Source organism: Biomphalaria glabrata, chromosome 5 (assembly GCF_947242115.1).
Source record: "Biomphalaria glabrata chromosome 5, xgBioGlab47.1, whole genome shotgun sequence".
In the NCBI taxonomy this organism is placed as follows: Eukaryota; Metazoa; Mollusca; class Gastropoda; family Planorbidae; genus Biomphalaria; species Biomphalaria glabrata.
This window is the reverse complement of record NC_074715.1, coordinates 26,013,626-26,039,536: the sequence shown is the minus strand read 5'-3', so window position 1 is coordinate 26,039,536 and position 25,911 is coordinate 26,013,626. Positions and strand designations below refer to the sequence as shown.

Sequence of the window (25,911 nt, the reverse complement as noted above, 5' to 3'; positions counted from 1 at the left end):
CTTGAACACATTTAGTGGACATGAGCACATTAGTGGACTTGAACGCATTTAGTAGAATTAAACACATTTAGTGGACTTGAACGCATTTAGTAGAATTAAACACATTTAGTAGACATGAACACATTTAGTATATTTGAACACATTTAGTAGACTTGAACACATTATTTCTGAACCACGCCCTCTCCTGGTACCCCCTCCCGTCTTTAGGAATAGATTAATTTAGAGTAGGACTGTGCACTCACGTGTGTGTGGAGTAGTGTCCAGGAATGTAGTTTCTATGACACAATGGGAGGTAAGAGTGGAGGGAATGATACACGAATCGAAAAAGGAGATGGCGTGAGACCTAGAGAGAGAGTTGCATGAGATCGAGATACTTATAATCTGAAGGACTGCTACCCATTCTGTAACATATTTACAAAATATATTGGAGAGCTTCATATTTTAAATGGTAGCGGAAATATATCACCTATACATTTTGCTTAACGGTGCTAAAAATGGCTCAAGAATAATAACATGCTAGTAGAGTGTTTAGAGTGTTTAATTTCGTATGTTTTTGCACCGGATACACTAACACGCTTACTATTTATGAATTTCTCTTCATTTTATCAATTCTCCAATTCTCAAATAATTTAATAAGAGATTGCAAAGATTTGAAGGATATGAATTTAGATTCAAATAAGTTAGATTTATTTTTATTTAGGACTGTTGAAATGAGAATAGTCTTCAAATATTCGCCAATAACTTTTTTATCTAAAAAAGTAATCATTTGATATGAACAGAAGATTTCTATTGGATTCGCCTCCCATCAGAGTCTACAGTAGGAGAATGACCAAATCACAAAATGTTAAATAAAGTAATGTCTTACTATCATTTAACTCCATCGCGAAATACAGGCTTGGCTGACTTAACAGACTGAATTGACTGACTTAACTAACTGAATTGACTTGACTGACTTAACTAGTCACCTAACTGAACTGACCTGACTTCCATGATGTAATTGTGGTCATTTTACAAGGCTGCATATCAGAAATGTAGGTCTCAGCAGGGGCTGCGTAGCCACATGAAATACTGCACTCCTCATTAATATTCGGACTCGAAGACAAGCCATTATTGTTATCTCAAGAAATGTGCCATGAATGTATCTCGTGAAAGATGAATAGTTTGATTTTATTTCATACTTACAAAAAGACGAAGTCTGAAAACAAAAGTCCTTGACTTTAATCTTATTTGTCCTTGACTTACATTACTTCCAAGCAGCTGCAACTATTAGGTCTGGGTGGGGAAGGACGGAGCTGCTAGTCTCTCTACATCTATTGTAGTTTGAGTAGTCAAGAATTAGTTGAAACTCCTCGGTTATTATAATAGAGAGTATCATGACCTAGTAGCGTATCTAGGGGGGGGGGGGGGGAGGAGGGGGAGGAGGGGGCGAATTTGAAAATTCCCGCGGGCCCCCACCCAAATGAGTGTTTACATTAAAAATAAAATATTACGCAAAATGCAGGGGACCCCAAAGAGGTCAAGCCCCCCGGCCCCCAAACAATGGAAAACTCCTAGCTACGCCCCTGTCATGACCACTGCACAGCTTTCAAAGATACTTATCACATTTTTCCCCCTTAGTGTTTCCCAGTGGAAACCAAAATCACTCAATGACTGATACAAAGTAAAACGACATTATGTTATTATTTATCATCGTGGTGAGAATTATAAGGCGCATGCACATGTACATACACACACATTATACAACACGCACATATACTGTAGAACACACACGCCCACACACACACACACACACATAACATTTGTTCCTGCTGTTGTTCGACCGCCTCGGAGTTGCAGAGTTTAAGACATCAATCAATGACCTGGACCTGGATGGCCTACGAAATTCCTGCAGGCAGATAAAGTGCGTGTATGTTCTGGGTAATTTCAAGCAGGTGTTTTCATTCAATCGTAAATACCTTTACAGAGGTCAAAGTTCATGTATGTCTACTAACACATAACAAGACTCGAATGTTGTTCCCCTATTACATAATAAAGATAAATAACAGATAAAATAAAGAATTCAAAACGCATCAGCTGCTAGTGTTTCTAATGAGCTGTAGACGTTACTTAGGCCTAGTTGAACGAAGATTGTTGATTCAATATAAAGTAATATTACCAACAATTGTAGGTAATATCAACTACTTGCTTGTTTGTATCTGGCCATTTTCGGTCTAACATAAACTTATTGTTTCTACCAGCCTGAGATCAACATGGAGATTCTTCTCTTTCTTCTTCATTCTCATTTTTATGTTGGGGCGTTCAGATGACTAGACCAATACATGAGATGAACTGTTGGCGTGTTCAGGTGACTAGACCAATATATAAGATGAACTGCGCAGTGGTTTCCAAATCAGGGAGCTCTCCATATAGTTTTCTTTCTATTGGGGTGTTTGGAATCCAGTGTCTTGTACGGGCCTCATGGTTAAGAGAACAGTTTTGAAGGACATGGTCAGCATTTTCTGGTGACATTCCACATGGGCAGATTTCACTGGTTCCAATTTTGAGCTTGTCGGGATAAACATGGAGATTAGTGATAGGATCCTTATAAAAGATGGGATGTTGCTATAGCGCTTAAATGTTTGCCAGAAGACTTATGGTAGGTTAAAATAGATTGACGTGATGTAGCAATTTTATTTACTAGAAGACTTATGCAAGGTTTACATTGACAGCTTTAATTATCAGATATAGCCAAGATATTAGATGAGATAAATAAGGAGGTAATGTAAATTTTGTGCCCCAAGGGTCCAACAGACTAAGGCAGTGATGCCCAAAGTACGGCCCGCGGGCCAAATCCGGCCCGCGACGTGATTCCCTCCGGCCCGCCGAAATATTGGCACAAAGTGTAGAAAATCCCCCCTTTTTTTCCAAAAATTAGAAGGTGTAAAAATGTATCTTTATTTACGTTAGGCGCTTAGAGCCCTAGATTTTTCTCCTGATTGATTGGTTGTGGAACATGAATATAAGCGTAATGCAGCGAAGTCCCCCCTGGGGTACAGCTAGTAAAATTTTAGAATCATTCTGCTCTTTTTTTTTCTTCGACAACACAGGTTATTTTTTTTTGTTGTTGTTGTTTTAAGTTTCTCATGGAAGTGGCATCAAATTCTAACAAGAAGTTACGGTTCTTTCATCTGTGATGTCCCTGTCCATAGTCCTCTGACGTCTGCTATTATAGGATCACATAGACATTGTTCCGCTGGGCCTGGACTAGTTCACGTTACGTGCAGTTCTCGCCTATCACAAGAGGCGCTAATATTGAACGAGTGGATGGAGCCAGTGGACTGGATGTAAAATACACACACAACAATCACCACAAAAGTCAGAGCAAGCAGAAGCACTTCTAATGCCTTAAGGATAAGGGGTGGGGCTGTTAATCTTTTAATATATTTTTTCTTAAATCGTATTTTGTTCCGTTAATTGGATTTGATTTTTGAAAGGGGACAGAACTTCTGTAAGCATTAGAAAATGAGATTATCAAACGTCAACTAGGAGAGATAAGTCCAGCTTTCTATTTGTAGACAAGAGTAGGTCTGAAACATTCGTAATAGTACAATGTTGAACGACTGCAGAGTAAAACAAAACATCTCCAATGTCTATGGCACAATGTCTGCGATGTATTGCCCATCGATGTCTTCCTTCTAGTTTCATTGCACACGTTTTAACCACCTGACGAATGACAGTTTTTGTTTTGGTTTTATTGGCCTTCATCGAACTAATTGAATGAGGAAGAGAATTGATGACTATTTGATTAGAATGTCAACATCGTCAACATTCTTCTTTTGGCCGGAAATGACTTTATGTACCATAAGGACCAAACTGGACGACAACCGGAAGTCAGGAACAAGACGAGAAAGAACGGGATTTTTACAAATAGACAATGTGTAGCGAAACAAGACGTTAAGATGATAAGAAAAAAACAAAGATAGATACAAAGAGCGTAAATATAAGCGTTGTCAAATGACATGGATCACTAGAGCAACCATTGTGTGCAGCAAATAACTAAAGTAGATCTACTCACACTAACGGTACAACACTTCACCAGCCTACTACACACACACACACATTCGTACATACATCAGCTCTCTAGCAAGTTGAACACGTCTGATAGAGACCAAATAATATATCGATTGATTGACGTGAAGTGCAGTATTGAAGTAACGAAACAAAACCCGACTTCCGTCCGAGTGTATCCGGAATAAGCGTCAAACAGCTCGTGCTGGAACACTACTCTATCAACCATCAAATCTTTTCTTGGCCGGCCCCCCACTCCCGGACCACAATTCTTTTTTGTTCACTAAAGAGGTTTCATTATGCCAATGTGTTCGAGACTATATCATGGGGAAAGAATAGCCTATTATTAACAAAAATCAATGTTATCTTTGCTTAGGCAGTATCGAACGAAGCTTGCTCACTCTCGGCGAAATTATAACAAAGTCTTTGATTTCTACTCACATTAATGTTTTTGAAATATATTGCTGTCTTCTTAGTATAACGGTGGAGCAAAGGTACTGCATCAGGAGAATAAAGTGAATGCAAAGTCGAAGGCTGCCCCTGCAGGTAAAATTTAACTCGAGACGTTACACACACTCGATACCATATCGAATTAACAATAGTGACCAATATAAGACTAGAATTATTAGTCATATACTTTGAATGAAAAGAGAATCATTGTCGACTTTTTGGGATATCTTTCAAATTTTGCAAAAATTATATAGCATTCTCGAAATAACACGTACGGCTTTTGTTTTTCCTCACATAGTTTTAAAAATGGTTAATAGCTACGTGCATACAACATGTATATTTAATTTAAAAACAAAAGGGCACTTATTGGGGTGACGGCCTTTAGCCGTGACAGCTACAAACATATTTTAAACATGATTAGATCTAAACGTGACAGTCAGACATACGGATGGACAGACATACGGATGGACAGACATCACAAATTGCAACTAAAACAAATCTCCTGCTAGGCTCAACTCGACACAAACTAATGACAGGATAAAAAACAAAACAAATGTAGATTTGAATCAGTGGCCGAGTATGAAGACGCTTTGCTTAAAACAGAGGATCTTGTATTTGAAACCCAACGGTGGCTTATACAATATTAAATGGACTAAAAATATATAAAAACTTTGTTTCAATTTTTTTTTTAATTTTAAGTTGGGAGAATTTATCCAGCAGCGGCGGCGGGAGGTGGGGGATACGTTTGAGATTACGTCCCAGAATTCCATTTAGACAGGCTGATATAATGATATCATAACCAAACGAGTCAAAATAAATAAATAAATAAAAATGATACAATTATTATTGCACGCTTTCGGAAAATGGGAGAATAATTTGGCAAATAGCTGAATGTGTATTTGGGTTTCTTGATTTGAAATTCCGACGGAGTCTAAGACTTTATGATTATAAAAGCAATTCTGTTATTTCTGTTGAAATAATTAAAATGTGCACTGGGATAACTATTAAATCTACCTGCTTGGAGTTTAGACTGGAATATGTAATGATATGAAAGATTCTTTAAAACCATTTTATTTATATCCATTATTCTCAGAGGGAAATTTGGGAATCATAGAATGCAAAATATTTGCTAAACAGACGATTATCAAAACAGACAGACAGGCAGCAGACATGTGCGTTGATTGTGGGAGGACGTATGTGCCTTGTAAACGGATAGAAACAAAAAAAGATGTAGTGGAAGACATTGCGCTACAATGGTAGTGGTCTACAATGGTAGTGGTCTACAATGGTAGTGGACTACAATGGTAGTGGTCTACAATGGTAGTGGACTACAATGAGTTGACAGTGTAGTGACAACGTGTAGTGACGGTGCATTGACAGTCTCGTACAAAACCACCAAGTACTCACAGCTTTCTTCTCATCGGCTGCAAGTCTTGCGGCGTAGCGGGCTATCAATCTGTGCTCGTCATCTCTACGACATGACTCAGTACTGGATGTCATCTTGCGTAGGCTGCAATCAAAGGGAAAGTACCGATAGTAACACTCACAAGAAATACATCATCAAATAATCAAAGTGAATAGTACAATTACCGTAATTTTCAACAACCTTAGTTGCCTATTGCCTATATTATAATTCCTAACGGTGCTTAGTTGTTTTGATGAAGTTGTGTTTAATTTTCCATTTTTCAACAAAAATATCTGAAGTTTTCGTTGAGTCTAACACTAGTGATGCAATCAAAGATTTCAAATCTATTCGCTGATAATACACAGTACGAATCTCAAAATGTATAAATGTGCACAACTAATGTAGTCTAGTGGGACCTGGGAATTGTTTATCGAGCGAACAAACACATTGAACTATACACGTAAACAGACCATCAAATCTCAAAAAAGATGGATCCTATCTCAGTCCAGGAATGAAACAAAACAATCAAGATTCAAAGGTTAGGTTGACATTCGCTTTGGTGGTAGAGAAACCAGCCAGTTTTCGTTTGACTAGCTTTTTCTTAATTCCTCTATTCAGCTAGCAAATTCGTCATCGGATCAAAAAAAAAAGTCGGTGGTAACGGTTCTCAAAAAACGGCTCTAACGACGCTCCTAGAAATTTGACAGTAAATGTATATCTTTATGAAAAGAATCATCAGCTAATTGGCTAATATGAATCACCAGCTAATTGGCTAATATGAATCACCATCTAATTGGCTAATATGACTTATTTTAAGTTAGGACTTTGAATGACGCGATGAAAACTGGGCATAATTTATGATCCAAACGACTCTCGCAATCACAACAATCCCCCCCCCCTTTCACCAGGCAGTCAATGTGTCTAAAGTACTCTAAAGGAATGGCAAATATCTGATAGAGTTTGGGCTCAGTAGCGAAAACCAGCTGGTAGCACTGTGTTTGGTAATCAAGAGAAAGTCCGACTAAACGAAATGCAGCTAAACATAAGGTACAATTATACAACCTAGGTCTATTAACCTAAACTAAGTCAGAAGACATTTACATCTCGTATTTGGTTGTACTATGAATGTACCATAATGTAACACAATAATGTGAGTAGAGCAGTGGGAGGGGAGGCTGGCTGTTTCAATATACACATTGAGTTCTAGTGTCTCATCAAATTACAAACTTGGTTTTAAGCTCAAGAGGTTAGTCTCGTTACCTGTCTATAGTCTACACTATTTCTTTACTGGGGAGACACGTTTAATATCAACATTGGTGCAGACAGTAATTCAAATCATTGGTGCAGACAGTAATTCAAATCATTGGTGCAAACAGTAATTCAAATCATTGGTGCAGACAGTAATTCAAATCATTGGTGCAGACAGTAATTCAAATCATTGGTGCAGACAGTAATTCAAATCATTGGTGCAGACAGTAATTCAAATCATTGGTGCAGACAGTAATTCAAATCATTGGTGCAGACAGTAATTACAATCATTGGTGCAGACAGTAATTCAAATCATTGGTGCAGACAGTAATTCAAAACATTGGTGCAGACAGTAATTCAAAACATTGGTGCAGACAGTAATTCAAAACATTGATGCAGACAGTAATTCAAAACATTGGTGCAGACAGTAATTCAAATCATTGGTGCAGACAGTAATTCAAAACATTGGTGCAGACAGTAATTCAAATCATTGGTGCAGACAGTAATTACAATCATTAGTGCAGACAGTAATTCAAAACATTGGTGCAGACAGTAATTCAAATCATTGCTGCAGACAGTAATTCAAAACATTGGTGCAGACAGTAATTCAAAACATTGGTGCAGACAGTAATTCAAAACATTGGTGCAGACAGTAATTCAAAACATTGGTGCAGACAGTAATTCAAAACATTGGTGCAGACAGTAATTCAAATCATTGGTGCAGACAGTAATTCAAATCATTGCTGCAGACAGTAATTCAAAACATTGGTGCAGACAGTAATTCAAAACATTGGTGCAGACAGTAATTCAAAACATTGGTGCAGACAGTAATTCAAATCATTGGTGCAGACAGTAATTCAAAACATTGGTGCAGACAGTAATTCAAAACATTGGTGCAGACAGTAATTCAAATCATTGGTGCAGAAAGTAATTCAAAACATTGGTGCAGACAGTAATTCAAATCATTGGTGCAGACAGTAATTCAAAACATTGGTGCAGACAGTAATTCAAAACATTGGTGCAGACAGTAATTCAAATCATTGGTGCAGACAGTAATTCAAAACATTGGTGCAGACAGTAATTCAAAACATTGGTGCAGACAGTAATTCAAAACATTGGTGCAGACAGTAATTCAAATCATTGGTGCAGACAGTAATTCAAAACATTGGTGCAGACAGTAATTCAAAACATTGGTGCAGACAGTAATTCAAAACATTGGTGCAGACAGTAATTCAAAACATTGGTGCAGACAGTAATTCAAAACATTGGTGCAGACAGTAATTCAAAACATTGGTGCAGACAGTAATTCAAATCATTGGTGCAGACAGTAATTCAAAACATTGGTGCAGACAGTAATTCAAATCATTGGTGCAGACAGTAATTCAAAACATTGGTGCAGACAGTAATTCAAATCATTGGTGCAGACAGTAATTCAAATCATTGGTGCAGACAGTAATTCAAAACATTGGTGCAGACAGTAATTCAAAACATTGGTGCAGACAGTAATTCAAAACATTGGTGCAGACAGTAATTCAAATCATTGGTGCAGACAGTAATTCAAAACATTGGTGCAGACAGTAATTCAAAACATTGGTGCAGACAGTAATTCAAAACATTGGTGCAGACAGTAATTCAAAACATTGGTGCAGACAGTAATTCAAATCATTGGTGCAGACAGTAATTCAAAACATTGGTGCAGACAGTAATTCAAAACATTGGTGCAGACAGTAATTCAAAACATTGGTGCAGACAGTAATTCAAATCATTGGTGCAGACAGTAATTCAAAACATTGGTGCAGACAGTAATTCAAATCATTGGTGCAGACAGTAATTCAAATCATTGGTGCAGACAGTAATTCAAAACATTGGTGCAGACAGTAATTCAAAACATTGGTGCAGACAGTAATTCAAATCATTGGTGCAGACAGTAATTCAAATCATTGGTGCAGACAGTAATTCAAATCATTGGTGCAGACAGTAATTCAAAACATTGGTGCAGACAGTAATTCAAAACATTGGTGCAGACAGTAATTCAAATCATTGGTGCAGACAGTAATTCAAAACATTGGTGCAGACAGTAATTCAAAACATTGGTGCAGACAGTAATTCAAAACATTGGTGCAGACAGTAATTCAAAACATTGGTGCAGACAGTAATTCAAAACATTGGTGCAGACAGTAATTCAAATCATTGGTGCAGACAGTAATTCAAAACATTGGTGCAGACAGTAATTCAAAACATTGGTGCAGACAGTAATTCAAAACATTGGTGCAGACAGTAATTCAAATCATTGGTGCAGACAGTAATTCAAATCATTGGTGCAGACAGTAATTCAAATCATTGGTGCAGACAGTAATTCAAATCATTGGTGCAGACAGTAATTCAAAACATTGGTGCAGACAGTAATTCAAAACATTGGTGCAGACAGTAATTCAAAACATTGGTGCAGACAGTAATTCAAATCATTGGTGCAGACAGTAATTCAAAACATTGGTGCAGACAGTAATTCAAATCATTGGTGCAGACAGTAATTCAAAACATTGGTGCAGACAGTAATTCAAAACATTGGTGCAGACAGTAATTCAAATCATTGGTGCAGACAGTAATTCAAATCATTGGTGCAGACAGTAATTCAAATCATTGGTGCAGACAGTAATTCAAATCATTGGTGCAGACAGTAATTCAAAACATTGGTGCAGACAGTAATTCAAATCATTGGTGCAGACAGTAATTCAAATCATTGGTGCAGACAGTAATTCAAAACATTGGTGCAGACAGTAATTCAAATCATTGGTGCAGACAGTAATTCAAATCATTGGTGCAGACAGTAATTCAAAACATTGGTGCAGACAGTAATTCAAAACATTGGTGCAGACAGTAATTCAAATCATTGGTGCAGACAGTAATTCAAATCATTGGTGCAGACAGTAATTCAAAACATTGGTGCAGACAGTAATTCAAAACATTGGTTCAGACAGTAATTCAAATCATTGGTGCAGACAGTAATTCAAAACATTGGTGCAGACAGTAATTCAAAACATTGGTGCAGACAGTAATTCAAAACATTGGTGCAGACAGTAATTCAAAACATTGGTGCAGACAGTAATTCAAAACATTGGTGCAGACAGTAATTCAAAACATTGGTGCAGACAGTAATTCAAACATTGGTGCAGACAGTAATTCAAATCATTGGTGCAGACAGTAATTCAAAACATTGGTGCAGACAGTAATTCAAAACATTGGTGCAGACAGTAATTCAAAACATTGGTGCAGACAGTAATTCAAATCATTGGTGCAGACAGTAATTCAAATCATTGGTGCAGACAGTAATTCAAAACATTGGTGCAGACAGTAATTCAAAACATTGGTGCAGACAGTAATTCAAAACATTGGTGCAGACAGTAATTCAAAACATTGGTGCAGACAGTAATTCAAAACATTGGTGCAGACAGTAATTCAAAACATTGGTGCAGACAGTAATTCAAAACATTGGTGCAGACAGTAATTCAAAACATTGGTGCAGACAGTAATTCAAAACATTGGTGCAGACAGTAATTCAAAACATTGGTGCAGACAGTAATTCAAAACATTGGTGCAGACAGTAATTCAAAACATTGGTGCAGACAGTAATTCAAAACATTGGTGCAGACAGTAATTCAAATCATTGGTGCAGACAGTAATTCAAAACATTGATGCAGACAGTAATTCAACTCATTGGTGCAGACAGTAATTCAAAACATTGGTGCAGACAGTAATTCAAATCATTGGTGCAGACAGTAATTCAAAACATTAGTGCAGACAGTAATTCAAAACATTGGTGCAGACAGTAATTCAAATCATTGGTGCAGACAGTAATTACAATCATTGGTGCAGACAGTAATTCAAAACATTGGTGCAGACAGTAATTCAAATCATTGGTGCAGACAGTAATTCAAAACATTGGTGCAGACAGTAATTCAAATCATTGGTGCAGACAGTAATTCAAAACATTGGTGCAGACAGTAATTCAAATCATTGGTGCAGACAGTAATTCAAATCATTGGTGCAGACAGTAATTCAAATCATTGGTGCAGACAGTAATTCAAAACATTGGTGCAGACAGTAATTCAAATCATTGGTGCAGACAGTAATTCAAAACATTGGTGCAGACAGTAATTCAAATCATTGGTGCAGACAGTAATTCAAATCATTGGTGCAGACAGTAATTCAAAACATTGGTGCAGACAGTAATTCAAAACATTGGTGCAGACAGTAATTCAAATCATTGGTGCAGACAGTAATTCAAATCATTGGTGCAGACAGTAATTCAAAACATTGGTGCAGACAGTAATTCAAAACATTGGTGCAGACAGTAATTCAAAACATTGGTGCAGACAGTAATTCAAAACATTGGTGCAGACAGTAATTCAAATCATTGGTGCAGACAGTAATTCAAAACATTGGTGCAGACAGTAATTCAAAACATTGGTGCAGACAGTAATTCAAAACATTGGTGCAGACAGTAATTCAAAACATTGGTGCAGACAGTAATTCAAAACATTGGTGCAGACAGTAATTCAAATCATTGGTGCAGACAGTAATTCAAAACATTGGTGCAGACAGTAATTCAAAACATTGGTGCAGACAGTAATTCAAAACATTGGTGCAGACAGTAATTCAAATCATTGGTGCAGACAGTAATTCAAATCATTGGTGCAGACAGTAATTCAAAACATTGGTGCAGACAGTAATTCAAAACATTGGTGCAGACAGTAATTCAAAACATTGGTGCAGACAGTAATTCAAAACATTGGTGCAGACAGTAATTCAAATCATTGGTGCAGACAGTAATTACAATCATTGGTGCAGACAGTAATTCAAAACATTGGTGCAGACAGTAATTCAAATCATTGGTGCAGACAGTAATTCAAATCATTGGTGCAGACAGTAATTCAAATCATTGGTGCAGACAGTAATTCAAAACATTGGTGCAGACAGTAATTCAAAACATTGGTGCAGACAGTAATTCAAATCATTGGTGCAGACAGTAATTCAAAACATTGGTGCAGACAGTAATTCAAATCATTAATGCAGACAGTAATTCAAAACATTGGTGCAGACAGTAATTCAAAACATTGGTGCAGACAGTAATTCAAAACATTGGTGCAGACAGTAATTCAAATCATTGGTGCAGACAGTAATTCAAATCATTGGTGCAGACAGTAATTCAAAACATTGGTGCAGACAGTAATTCAAAACATTGGTGCAGACAGTAATTCAAAACATTGGTGCAGACAGTAATTCAAAACATTGGTGCAGACAGTAATTCAAATCATTGGTGCAGACAGTAATTCAAAACATTGGTGCAGACAGTAATTCAAAACATTGGTGCAGACAGTAATTCAAATCATTGGTGCAGACAGTAATTCAAAACATTGGTGCAGACAGTAATTCAAAACATTGGTGCAGACAGTAATTCAAATCATTGGTGCAGACAGTAATTCAAAACATTGGTGCAGACAGTAATTCAAAACATTGGTGCAGACAGTAATTCAAAACATTGGTGCAGACAGTAATTCAAAACATTGGTGCAGACAGTAATTCAAAACATTGGTGCAGACAGTAATTACAAACATTGGTGCAGACAGTAATTACAAACATTGGTGCAGACAGTAATTCAAAACATTGGTGCAGACAGTAATTCAAAACATTGGACACAAGTCGTAAAATGAGCAGGACATTTCTTTTCCAACATTTGTGTCGGTTACTTTCCCTCGAGACTTTTTGGTATTTTCCCTGGACTTACCTTCGAGTCTGTGGACAACTCAAGTCCAAGGAATGTGTACTGTAGTGATCTTTAAACCCGTTATGGACTGGACCAGGAGTGGGTGGACTGTAGAAAGATAAAAGAATAGTGCACTGGACCAGGAGTGGGTGGACTGTAGAAAGATAAAAGAATAGTGTACTGGACAAGGAGTGGGTGGACTGTAGAAAGATAAAAGAATAGTGCACTGGACCAGGAGTGGGTGGACTGTAGAAAGATAAAAGAATAGTGCACTGGACCAGGAGTGGGTGGACTGTAGAAAGATAAAAGAATAGTGCACTGGACCAGGAGTGGGTGGACTGTAGAAAGATAAAAGAATAGTGCACTGGACCAGGAGTGGGTGGACTGTAGAAAGATAAAAGAATAGTGCACTGGACCAGGAGTGGGTGGACTGTAGAAAGATAAAAGAATAGTGCACTGGACCAGGAGTGGGTGGACTGTAGAAAGATAAAAGAATAGTGTACTGGACAAGGAGTGGGTGGACTGTAGAAAGATAAAAGAATAGTGCACTGGACCAGGAGTGGGTGGACTGTAGAAAGATAAAAGAATAGTGCACTGGACCAGGAGTGGGTGGACTGTAGAAAGATAAAAGAATAGTGCACTGGACCAGGAGTGGGTGGACTGTAGAAAGATAAAAGAATAGTGCACTGGACCAGGAGTGGGTGGACTGTAGAAAGATAAAAGAATAGTGCACTGGACCAGGAGTGGGTGGACTGTAGAAAGATAAAAGAATAGTGCACTGGACCAGGAGTGGGTGGACTGTAGAAAGATAAAAGAATAGTGTACTGGACAAGGAGTGGGTGGACTGTAGAAAGATAAAAGAATAGTGTACTGGACAAGGAGTGGGTGGACTGTAGAAAGATAAAAGAATAGTGCACTGGACCAGGAGTGGGTGGACTGTAGAAAGATAAAAGAATAGTGCACTGGACCAGGAGTGGGTGGACTGTAGAAAGATAAAAGAATAGTGTACTGGACCAGGAGTGGGTGGACTGTAGAAAGATAAAAGAATAGTGCACTGGACCAGGAGTGGGTGGACTGTAGAAAGATAAAAGAATAGTGCACTGGACCAGGAGTGGGTGGACTGTAGAAAGATAAAAGAATAGTGCACTGGACCAGGAGTGGGTGGACTGTAGAAAGATAAAAGAATAGTGCACTGGACCAGGAGTGGGTGGAATGTAGAAAGATAAAAGATTAGTGCACTGGACAAGGAAATAGTAACTGCTGAAACATTGTAGACACACTTGAGGTAAAACATTTCATATTTTGTTTTTACAATTAAACATTTACAGAGTGTCTACAAAGTGTAGTGATGTCTTCAAAGTGTATGATGTCTACAAAGTGTAGTGATGTCTACATAAAGTAGTGATGTCTTCAAAGTGTAGTGATGTCTTCATAAAGTAGTGATGTCTTCAAAGTGTAGTGATGTCTACAAAGTGTAGTGATGTCTACAAAGTGTAGTGATGTCTACATAAAGTAGTGATGTCTACAAAGTGTAGTGATGTCTACAAAGTGTAGTGATGTCTACATAAAGTAGTGATGTCTACAAAGTGTAGTGATGTCTTCAAAGTGTAGTGATGTCTACAAAGTGTAGTGATGTCTACATAAAGTAGTGATGTCTACAAAGTGTAGTGATGTCTACAAAGTGTAGTGATGTCTACATAAAGTAGTGATGTCTACAAAGTGTAGTGATCTACAAAGTGTAGTGATGTCTACATAAAGTAGTGATGTCTTCAAAGTGTAGTGATGTCTACAAAGTGTAGTGATGTCTACATAAAGTAGTGATGTCTACATAAAGTAGGGATGTCTACAAAGTGTAGTGATGTCAACATAAAGTAGTGATGTCTACAAAGTGTAGTGATGTCTACAAAGTGTAGTGATGTCTATATAAAGTAGTGATGTCTACAAAGTGTAGTGATGTCTACAAAGTGTAGTGATGTCTACATAAAGTAGTGATGTCTACAAAGTGTAGTGATGTCTACAAAGTGTAGTGATGTCTACATAAAGTAGTGATGTCTTCAAAGTGTAGTGATATCTACATAGTGTAGTGATGTCTACAAAGTGTAGTGATGTCTACATAAAGTAGTGATGTCTAGAAAGTGTAGTGATATCTACATAAAGTAGTGATGTCACAAAGTTTAGTGATGTCTACAAAGTGTAGTGATATCTACATAGTGTAGTGATGTCTACAAAGTGTAGTGATGTCTACATAAAGTAGTGATGTCTACAAAGTGTAGTGATGTCTACATAAAGTAGTGATGTCTACAAAGTGTAGTGATGTCTACAAAGTGTAGTAATGTCTACATAGTATAGTGATGTCTACATAAAGTAGTGATATCTACATAAAGTAGTGATGTCTACATAGTGTAGTGATGTCTACATAAAGTAGTGATGTCTACAAAGTGTAGTGATGTCTACATAAAGTAGTGATGTCTACAAAGTGTAGTGATATCTACAAAGTGTAGTGATGTCTTCAAAGTGTAGTGATTTCTACAAAGTGTAGTGATGTCTACAAAGTGTAGTGATGTCTTCAAAGTGTAGTGATGTCTTCATAAAGTAGTGATGTCTTCAAAGTGTAGTGATGTCTACAAAGTGTAGTGATATCTACAAAGTGTAGTGATGTCTACAAAGTGTAGTGATGTCTACAAAGTGTAGTGATGTCTACATAGTGTAGTGATGTCTACAAAGTGTAGTGATGTCTACAAAGTGTAGTGATGTCTACATAGTGTAGTGATGTCTACAAAGGATGACTGAACGCCATGCGACTTTGAGAACTATTGTTGAATACACTATCTATGAAAGATACTTACACTATGAAAGATACTTACACTATGAAAGATACTTACACTATGAATGATAGATCTAAAGTTTTTTGTGGAGTGTCTGGAAATTGTGGCAAGGTTGAATTAGTGGACTTGGAAGGGACACAATCCAATGACTTTTTAATTGCTCGCCCTACTTGCTTTGACCCTGACCTCTGCATTAAAACAAAATATGCTTACACGTGTTAAGTACTAACAGCAAATCAGAACGCTCTAAAATAAAGTTCTTTCAATATTCCAAAAGTCTAAAAAGACTTCAAATTTTAAAATATTTATTGCTGAACATGTAAATATTTATGCTCTTTAAAAGATCTAAAAGACTTACGTAGGATGTATGTTCCTTCATGTCATGATCGTTGCTATGGTTACCCGAGGTCTTCCCTCTCCAGAAACAGTCCTGGCATAAATTATAATTACAGCAGCGCCGACATTTGTAGCGGAAGCCAGCGATGGAAGTTTTCCGGCATGCCTCACACTGAACTGGATGGATGACTGAGACAGAGATAAAATAAGAGATACATTCTTCAAGGATCATTTTATTGTCACGACTGCTTCCCAGTTTCAACTAGAAAGAAGAATTAGCTCCCTTGGGGGAAGCAATGAGAAAAACATTCTTGTTCTCCGTGTGTGTGTGTGTGTGTGTGTGTGTTATGAGGTCATAGACTAGAAAGTACTTATTTCAATGTTCTCCGTGTGTGTGTGTTATGAAGTCATAGACTAGAAAGTACTTCTTTCAATGTTCTCCGTGTGTGTGTGTGTGTGTGTTATGAAGTCATAGACTAGAAAGTACTTATTTCAATGTTCTCCGTGTGTGTGTGTGTGTGTTATGAGGTCATAGACTAGAAAGTACTTATTTCAATGTTCTCCGTGTGTGTGTGTGTGTGTGTGTGTTATGAGGTCATAGACTAGAAAGTACTTATTTCAATGTTCATTGTAGACCCACTCTGTCACTTCCTACACATCGTGGCTTATGGGCTGCTGGAAACTCCTTTGCCCTCCCCACTAGCTTTCTCAAGTGTACTTAAGGAATTAGGCTAAAGGTCCTTGAGACCCTTGCCCAAAGGAAGGAATTTCTCCCAGTGGCAAGGAATGAAAGATTATCTTTTCACCGACCCTCAGTCCGAATAGGATCATATTTATTTAGAGTTCCACAGCCCGATTCCTCTTGCCCTGGCAAGGCTGGGGATCAAGCTCCACAAGGGAGTCCTTCATATTACTACAATATACCCCCATATTTTAGCGATGGACGGTTACTATCTTAGCGTGCGACAACGTGAGGAGGAGCTTGATGGGTGGGACAAAGGTTTGCGAGTTACTAGATACAGGACACACAAGGCGATGGTTTCCCTCCAATCGATTTCTCGCAATAAAAAATTCTTATTTCAAGCCTTTGTAGAAAACGATAGAGAGAGAGAGAGAGAGAGCGCGCAATCTGACAGTACTGATTGTTTTTGTTTAATGGTTTATACTAGTTTATAGTGACTGTTATACACTTGTAAATAGATGTGTGGGCGCCATTTAATTGAGTGATGTCTATTTTACAAAATTCTGTAAGTCAAATTAACACTTAACTTGACAGAGATTACTTCAATTTTTAATCTGACTTCACATTCACTTTTTTTTTTAAGTAAAAAATCTACATTTTCAAACGAAATGTGAAAAATAAACACATTCATTTTCTTTTATCAAAGGGGGATAACACAGAAATAATTATGTTGCTATTGAAGACTTACCATTTTCTACATGGGCCATTCTGTTAAGAGCAGGTAACCACATCAGACACTGACGACCTGGTATAGTCATCATTACTGACAGAAAGTCATTTACTGTAACTGGGTTCTAAAAAGACAAGGGAAGTAAAACTAAGATATAGGTATGCCTCGTCGCCTGCCAACTCAGTCAAACTAGAAGGATGGAATAAGAAATTTAAAAGCCTTTATTTCTAAAACATTGCCAACTTTGAGGAACCCAGGTAATCAACTAATTACTAAACTAACATTCCTTTCAGAAACAGAACATGGCGGTAGAACTCTTATGAATATTTTTAAAGATCTTTAAAAAAAAACAGCTTAAACTTAACTCAATAAGTAGCATTTATTTCCCTTTTCGGATACCAAACAAAGTAATAGATTACCAATAATTAATTAACAAATTGATTAATTTTTTCGATTCAATTATTGTTTGTCAGGTTCAGTAAATAATTATGTAAGGGTTCAACTTGATCCGAGAATGGGTGTGGTAGAAATTACGTGTGCAGTAATTGTACAAGACAGACAGACAGACTGATATAAGCTTTGCAAACATTGAATCTAATAAGGCTCTTCGTGAAGGCTATCTTCTCAACATAATGGGAAACTTTTCATATAGATATGTGTGTGTGTATATATATATATGTATGTATGTATATGTGTGTGTGTGTGTGTGCGCGTGCGTGCGCATGTGTGTGTGTGTGCGTGCGCGTATGTGTGTATTACTAGTTATCTTCTCACAAAAAGGAAAACTTGTATGTAACCTCGCAATCTTATGATAGTTTATTGGGCACCTCGCAATATTAACATTGAAATCTTTTATTGAAGGCCTCATAATATTATCATTGTAATCTTTTATTGGGGGAACTCGCATAATTAATACAAATACATCTGTAAAAATCAACCATGTTGACATACTGAATCAAAGAATGTTCTGGAAGCTTCTTCAGAGTAGCGGAATGACGTCCCCTCATAAACTGCAGCAGGCAGGAGCAACAGGTCACGAAGATACTCATCGAAGCGTGACCTGATCATGTGACCTGATGAATCTGATATCAGTGTAAATATATCTGGTGGGATTTAAAAAAAAAAAGTTTAATCGAATAATTGAAATCATTAAACAGGAACCTGATAGTTACAAAATTTTTGTTTAGAAACATTAATAATTTGATAAAAACAATTCGTTTTTTTTATTAATAGATAAAGAATCAGAATGTGTTTTTTTATATAACATTTTAATAACATTTTAAAATACTTATTATTTATTATGGGTGATAAAGATAAAGTGCATGTGTCCATTCCAATATAGCAGTATAAAAAGAAATCAAGAGCTGATCATGTGTCTGACCCAGTGTCCAGTAGAACTAAAAGTATTATCTTATCTTATCTTATATAATACAGATGTTACTTCAAAAAAGAAGATGATTACGTCCTACGTGTCATGCATTTAGTCATGCATATTAACCAATGACTTAAATTCTGCCAAGTCACTGGTTTTCCTGGCTAGCTTAGGCAACCCATTCCATGCTCAAATAGCACTAGGGAAGAAGGAGTATTTGTACAAATTTGTCCTAGCATATGGGACGAGGAATGTGCCTTTATCTTTATGACTTTCAGAGTATTTTATTATAATTTTGTTTTTGTATTTGAAGATTATGGTTCAGTGTTTTATGTATCTTTACTTTTGAGTCTTCTGTTCTGAAGGCTTTCTAAATTTAGTGATTTTACTAAAGGTGTTAGTCAAATGTGAATATTCGTTTGTTATGAATCTCACTGTTCTATTTTGTGTCTGTTCCAGTTTCTTAATGTTTTCTTGAGTTGAGGGGTCCCAAACGGAGGATGCATATTCTATTATTGGCCTAACCAAGGTTAAATAACATTTCAGTTATATGTTCTTATTTCATTTATAGAAATTTCTTTTCATAACCCTAATGCTTTGTTTGATTTTTTTTTTATAGTTTCATCAATATGTGGATTCCATGACAGTTTTTCATTTATTATAATACCTAGGTATTTTGCGTTTTTAGTCTGTGTTACTGGTTTGCCATGAATAAGATAAGTGGAATTAATTTGTTTTAAGTTTTTTTGTTACTCTTAACAACTGACATTTTTCTGGGTGGAAAGACTTGCTCCAATTTGATTCCCATTTCTGTAATTCATCTAATTCTCTTTGTAAAATATCTGTGTCTTGTGTTGTTTTTATTGTTCTATATATTATGCAATCATCTGCAAATAATCTGACTTTTGTTACTGAAGTAATGCAATTTGGTAAATCATTTATGTAAATTAAAAATAGTAGTGGACCTAAGACTGTTCCTTGAGTTTACTGTTATTGGTGTTGATTTAGAACCATTTATTATTACAGTTTGTTCTCTCCCTATCAGAAAATCCTTAATCCACTGATGCAATGGTCCATTAATGCCGAAATATTTTAATTTTTTAAGCAAACTATGGTGGTGAACTTTGTCAAAAGCCTTGGAAAAATCTAGTAAGATAGCATCTATTTCTCACTATTATGTAAACCTTTTGAAAAGTCATCAATTAGTCCTATTAGTTGTGTTTCACATGATCTATATTTCCTAAAGCCATGTTGTTATGGGGTGAGGACATTATGTTTGTCTAAGTGGTTTATGATGTTGCTACATAGTATGTGTTCTAGGATTTTACATGTGATGCTGGTAAGTGATACTGGTCTGTAGTTTCCTTGGTCAGATTTTTCTCCTTTTTTAAATAGGGGGGTGACATTAGCTTCTTTCCAGTCCTTTGGTACTCTGCCCTGATTAAGCGCTGCCTGAAAGAGTATTTTGAACACTGGGGCTAGCGCATTGCTTAGTTCTTTGAGTAATCTAGCTGGAATACCATCAGGTCCAGACGCTTTATTTGGTTTGGTGTTGGCTAATAGTTTTTGAATTCCATTTTCTTGTACTACTATATCTTCTATGTTGTCTACTTGGTTCAAATTAAGTAATATGTCTTTGTCTCCTGGGGCTGAGATTGCTGATGCAAAGTATTTGTTTAGGATGTTTGCTTTAGTTTCATTATCATTATGTATTATGTTATGTTCATCTTTTAATGGCGCTATGCCTGTTGTTTTCATTTTCTTAGACTTAATGTATGACCATAGGTTTTTGTTATCTTTAGATATTACATTGTTTATGTATTCACTCTGCAGCTGTCTGCTTACTTTTTGGGTTAGGTGTTTAATTTTTATATACTTTTTGTAAACTCTTTCTGCCTTAGTTTCTTTAAATTTTCTATATAGGTTTTCCTTCTGTTTACAAAGCTTCTTTAGTCTATTGTTAAACCAGCATTTATTTATTTTGTTTAATTTGTATTTAGTTGGTATATGATTTTCTATAATGCTTTTCAGATGATTTTTAATGAAATTCCAGAGGTCATCGACTGGTTGGTTAATGTCTTTTTCTAATAAGAATGTTTGTTGAAAGTTTAATGCAGCTTGATGTAGTTGTGTTAGGTTACATTTATTCCAGAGTAAGATTTTTCTTTTGGGTTTTGTATTGGCTACTGCTTTTATTTATTTATTTTTATGATTTCATGGTCTGATAGACCAGGGATAATATTATAATCAACTACTAATCCAGGTCTGTTGGTTAAGAAGAGATCTAATGTGTTGTTTAATCTATTATAAGCTAAGAACTGATCATTTCAATTTCTAGTGTCCATTAGAACTTATTGTAATATAGGTTAAGCCAAGAACTGATCATGTAACTGACTGGTGTCCACTAAAACTAACTATTAGAAACCCCTTTTTACTTACATCGTAGCTTGTCCACCAGTTTACCTGAAGACAGGTGAGAAAGCGCGACCTTCACAGCCAATGCACGTATATGTCCTGTAGATTCTCTGAGAGGGGCAGAAATAAAAAACGAACAAAATCAAGAAAACGTTCGTTTTGTATTTCAAACTAAACTCAAGATCTAATCAACTACATTATATAAATGTCTTCAACGCAGTTCGCATCCAGTCCAAATCTAATCAACTACATTAGATAAATGTCTTCAACGCAGTTCGCATCCAGTCCAAATCTAATCAACTACATTAGATAAATGTCTTCAACGCAGTTCGCATCCAGTCCAAATCTAATCAACTACATTAGATAAATGTCTTCAACACGCAGTTCGCATCCAGTCCAAATCTAATCAACTACATTATATAAATGTCTTCAACACGCAGTTCGCATCCAGTCCAAATCTAATCAACTACATTAGATAAATGTCTTCAACACGCAGTTCGCATCCAGTCCAAATCTAATCAACTACATTAGATAAATGTCTTCAACGCAGTTCGCATCCAGTCCAAATCTAATCAACTACATTATATAAATGTCTTCAACGCAGTTCTCATCCAGTCCAAATCTAATCAACTACATTATATAAATGTCTTCAACGCAGTTCGCATCCAGTCCAAATCTAATCAACTACATTAGATAAATGTCTTCAACGCAGTTCGCATCCAGTCCAAATCTAATCAACTACATTAGATAAATGTCTTCAACACGCAGTTCTCATCCAGTCCAAATCTAATCAACTACATTAGATAAATGTCTTCAACACGCAGTTCGCATCCAGTCCAAATCTAATCAACTACATTAGATAAATGTCTTCAACACGCAGTTCGCATCCAGTCCAAATCTAATCAACTACATTATATAAATGTCTTCAACGCAGTTCGCATCCAGTCCAAATCTAATCAACTACATTATATAAATGTCTTCAACGCAGTTCGCATCCAGTCCAAATCTAATCAACTACATTAGATAAAGGTCTTCAACGCAGTTCGCATCCAGTCCAAATCTAATCAACTACATTAGATAAATGTCTTCAACACGCAGTTCGCATCCAGTCCAAATCTAATCAACTACATTAGATAAATGTCTTCAACACGCAGTTCGCATCCAGTCCAAATCTAATCAACTACATTAGATAAATGTCTTCAACACGCAGTTCGCATCCAGTCCAAATCTAATCAACTACATTAGATAAATGTCTTCAACGCAGTTCGCATCCAGTCCAAATCTAATCAACTACATTAGATAAATGTCTTCAACGCAGTTCGCATCCAGTCCAAATCTAATCTATTATTTTAAATTATTTTTTTAGGCCCAATGTATAAGTTTAAAAGCTGACAACTTTATATGTAACGAATATAAGTAAGTAGACTATTGCAGGTATGATCAGAAGTATGCACCAGTTCAACAGACGTAGTAATTAACTGGTGTATGGTAGGTAGCATGTAAGCAGCTAAATTAGTGTAAAGTGAAATGAAGTATGTGGAATAGATGTTAATTCACTAATGAACAGGTCGGTGGAGGCCTACCACTAACGTGTAAACCAACAAGACTAAACGTGTATATAAAATTCTCATTAATCTTTGTTGCAAAAGATTGTTTAGCCTAAAGAAAGCATGAAGTCAAAGATCAAAACATCACTAGACTTAGCACTGTTGACAGCTACAAAACAATCACTAGACTTAGCACTGTTGACAGCTACAAAACAATCACTAGACTTAGCACTGTTGACAGCTACAAAACAATCACTAGACTTAGCACTGTTGACAGCTACAAAACAATCACTAGACTTAGCACTGTTGACAGCTACAAAACAATCACTAGACTTAGCACTGTTGACAGCTACAAAACATCACTAGACTTAGCACTGTTGACAGCTACAAAACATCACTAGACTTAGCACTGTTGACAGCTACAAAACAATCACTAGACTTAGCACTGTTGACAGCTACAAAACAATCACTAGACTTAGCACTGTTGACAGCTACAAAACAATCACTAGACTTAGCACTGTTGACAGCTACAAAAAATCACTAGACTTAGCACTGTTGACAGCTACAAAACAATCACTAGACTTAGCACTGTTGACAGCTACAAAACATCACTAGACTTAGCACTGTTGACAGCTACAAAACATCACTAGACTTAGCACTGTTGACAGCTACAAAACAATCACTAGACTTAGCACTGTTGACAGCTACAAAACAATCACTAGACTTAGCACTGTTGACAGCTACAAAACAATCACTAGACTTAGCACTGTTGACAGCTACAAAACAATCACTAGACTTAGCACTGTTGACAGCTACAAAACAATCACTAGACTTAGCACTGTTGACAGCTACAAAACAATCACTAGACTTAGCACTGTTGACAGCTACAAAACAATCACTAGACTTAGCACTGTTGACAGCTACAAAACAATCACTAGACTTAGCACTGTTGACAGCTACAAAACAATCACTAGACTTAGCACTGTTGACAGCTACAAAACAATCAAACTACATGGCCTGGATAATAAATAATAGTTCTGTTTGTTTTTAAAGGGCAGCAACTCTCTCTTCTAGGATACTATAATTATAATTTTAGATTGGCGGGAGGGGGCGAAGATGTCTTAATACTAAACAGTAGATAGTGTCTTAGAGTATAGGGCATCACATTACAATGAGAAATGCTGACAACTGAGAAGCTATTGGTCAATATGGCATCACAATACAATGAGAAATGCTGACAACTGAGAAGCTATTGGTCAATATGGCATCACAATACAATGAGAAATGCTGACAACTGAGAAGCTATTGGTCAATATGGCATCACATTACAATGAGAAATTGTTCCTAACTCTCAATAAAAATGGAATTAAACAATGAATGGTTATGGATACTTGGAGAACTTTTCCAAACGGGACATAGTCTTTAGTTTATAGTCAATTTTATCTACTTATTTATTGTGTAGCGGTTTCAACGGAGCAGTAGTAACCCTTAAAAGTAAAAAGCAAATTTATGGATTAAATGGGAGAAAGACAGAAAGTGAGAGAGAGAGTGTGTGTGTGTGTGTTAGAGAGAAAGAGAGAGATAGAGAGAGAGAGAGAGAGAGAGATTGGGAAGAGATTATGGATAAAGAGCTCTAGGAACTTGTCAACAGAAGAACAAATTAGGTCCCCTTTATTTCCTTATTCCAGTTTAAACGCTAACAAAATGTGTTTGATCCACTTCAGATTGCAACAAAATGTGTTTGATCCACTTCAGATTGTAACAAAATGTGTTTGATCCACTTCAGATTGCAACAAAATGTGTTTGATCCACTTCAGATTGCAACAAAATGTGTTTGATCCACTTCAGATTGCAACAAAATGTGTTTGATCCACTTCAGATTGCAACAAAATGTGTTTGATCCAATTCAGACTGTAACAAAATGTGTTTGATCCACTTCAGATTGCAACAAAATGTGTTTGATCCACTTCAGATTGCAACAAAATGTGTTTGATCCACTTCAGATTGTAACAAAATGTGTTTGATCCACTTCAGATTGCAACAAAATGTGTTTGATCCACTTCAGATTGCAACAAAATGTGTTTGATCCACTTCAGATTGCAACAAAATGTGTTTGATCCACTTCAGATTGCAACAAAATGTGTTTGATCCACTTCAGATTGCAACAAAATGTGTTTGATCCACTTCAGGTTGCAACAAAATGTGTTTGATCCACTTCAGATTGTAACAAAATGTGTTTGATCCACTTCAGGTTGCAACAAAATGTGTTTGATCCACTTCAGGTTGTAACAAAATGTGTTTGATCCACTTCAGATTGCAACAAAATGTGTTTGATCCACTTCAGATTGCAACAAAATGTGTTTGATCCACTTCAGATTGCAACAAAATGTGTTTGATCCACTTCAGATTGTAACAAAATGTGTTTGATCCACTTCAGATTGCAACAAAATGTGTTTGATCCACTTCAGATTGTAACAAAATGTGTTTGATCCACTTCAGATTGCAACAAAATGTGTTTGATCCACTTCAGATTGCAACAAAATGTGTTTGATCCACTTCAGATTGCAACAAAATGTGTTTGATCCACTTCAGATTGCAACAAAATGTGTTTGATCCACTTCAGATTGCAACAAAATGTGTTTGATCCACTTCAGATTGCAACAAAATGTGTTTGATCCACTTCAGATTGTAACAAAATGTGTTTGATCCACTTCAGGTTGCAACAAAATGTGTTTGATCCACTTCAGGTTGTAACAAAATGTGTTTGATCCACTTCAGATTGCAACAAAATGTGTTTGATCCACTTCAGATTGCAACAAAATGTGTTTGATCCACTTCAGATTGCAACAAAATGTGTTTGATCCACTTCAGATTGCAACAAAATGTGTTTGATCCACTTCAGATTGCAACAAAATGTGTTTGATCCACTTCAGATTGCAACAAAATGTGTTTGATCCACTTCAGATTGTAACAAAATGTGTTTGATCCACTTCAGGTTGCAACAAAATGTGTTTGATCCACTTCAGGTTGTAACAAAATGTGTTTGATCCACTTCAGATTGCAACAAAATGTGTTTGATCCACTTCAGAT

General features: G+C 36.5%; 1 protein-coding gene across 2 annotated transcripts in view; it reads right to left on the bottom strand.

The window, feature by feature from the left end:
* LOC106061840 (dystrobrevin beta-like) overlaps positions 1 to 25,911 on the bottom strand; it is a 161,790-nt gene that overhangs the window by 87,383 nt on the left and 48,496 nt on the right. For both annotated transcript variants that reach the window (XM_056028843.1, XM_056028844.1), the window contains 7 exons: positions 21,299 to 21,384; positions 18,439 to 18,590; positions 17,506 to 17,611; positions 16,098 to 16,264; positions 15,797 to 15,927; positions 12,936 to 13,022; positions 5,905 to 6,007 (listed from right to left, as the gene is read on the bottom strand). In XM_056028843.1, coding sequence (XP_055884818.1) covers positions 5,905 to 6,007; positions 12,936 to 13,022; positions 15,797 to 15,927; positions 16,098 to 16,264; positions 17,506 to 17,611; positions 18,439 to 18,590; positions 21,299 to 21,384 — 832 coding nt within the window. The remainder of the gene's footprint in view (positions 1 to 5,904; positions 6,008 to 12,935; positions 13,023 to 15,796; positions 15,928 to 16,097; positions 16,265 to 17,505; positions 17,612 to 18,438; positions 18,591 to 21,298; positions 21,385 to 25,911) is intronic.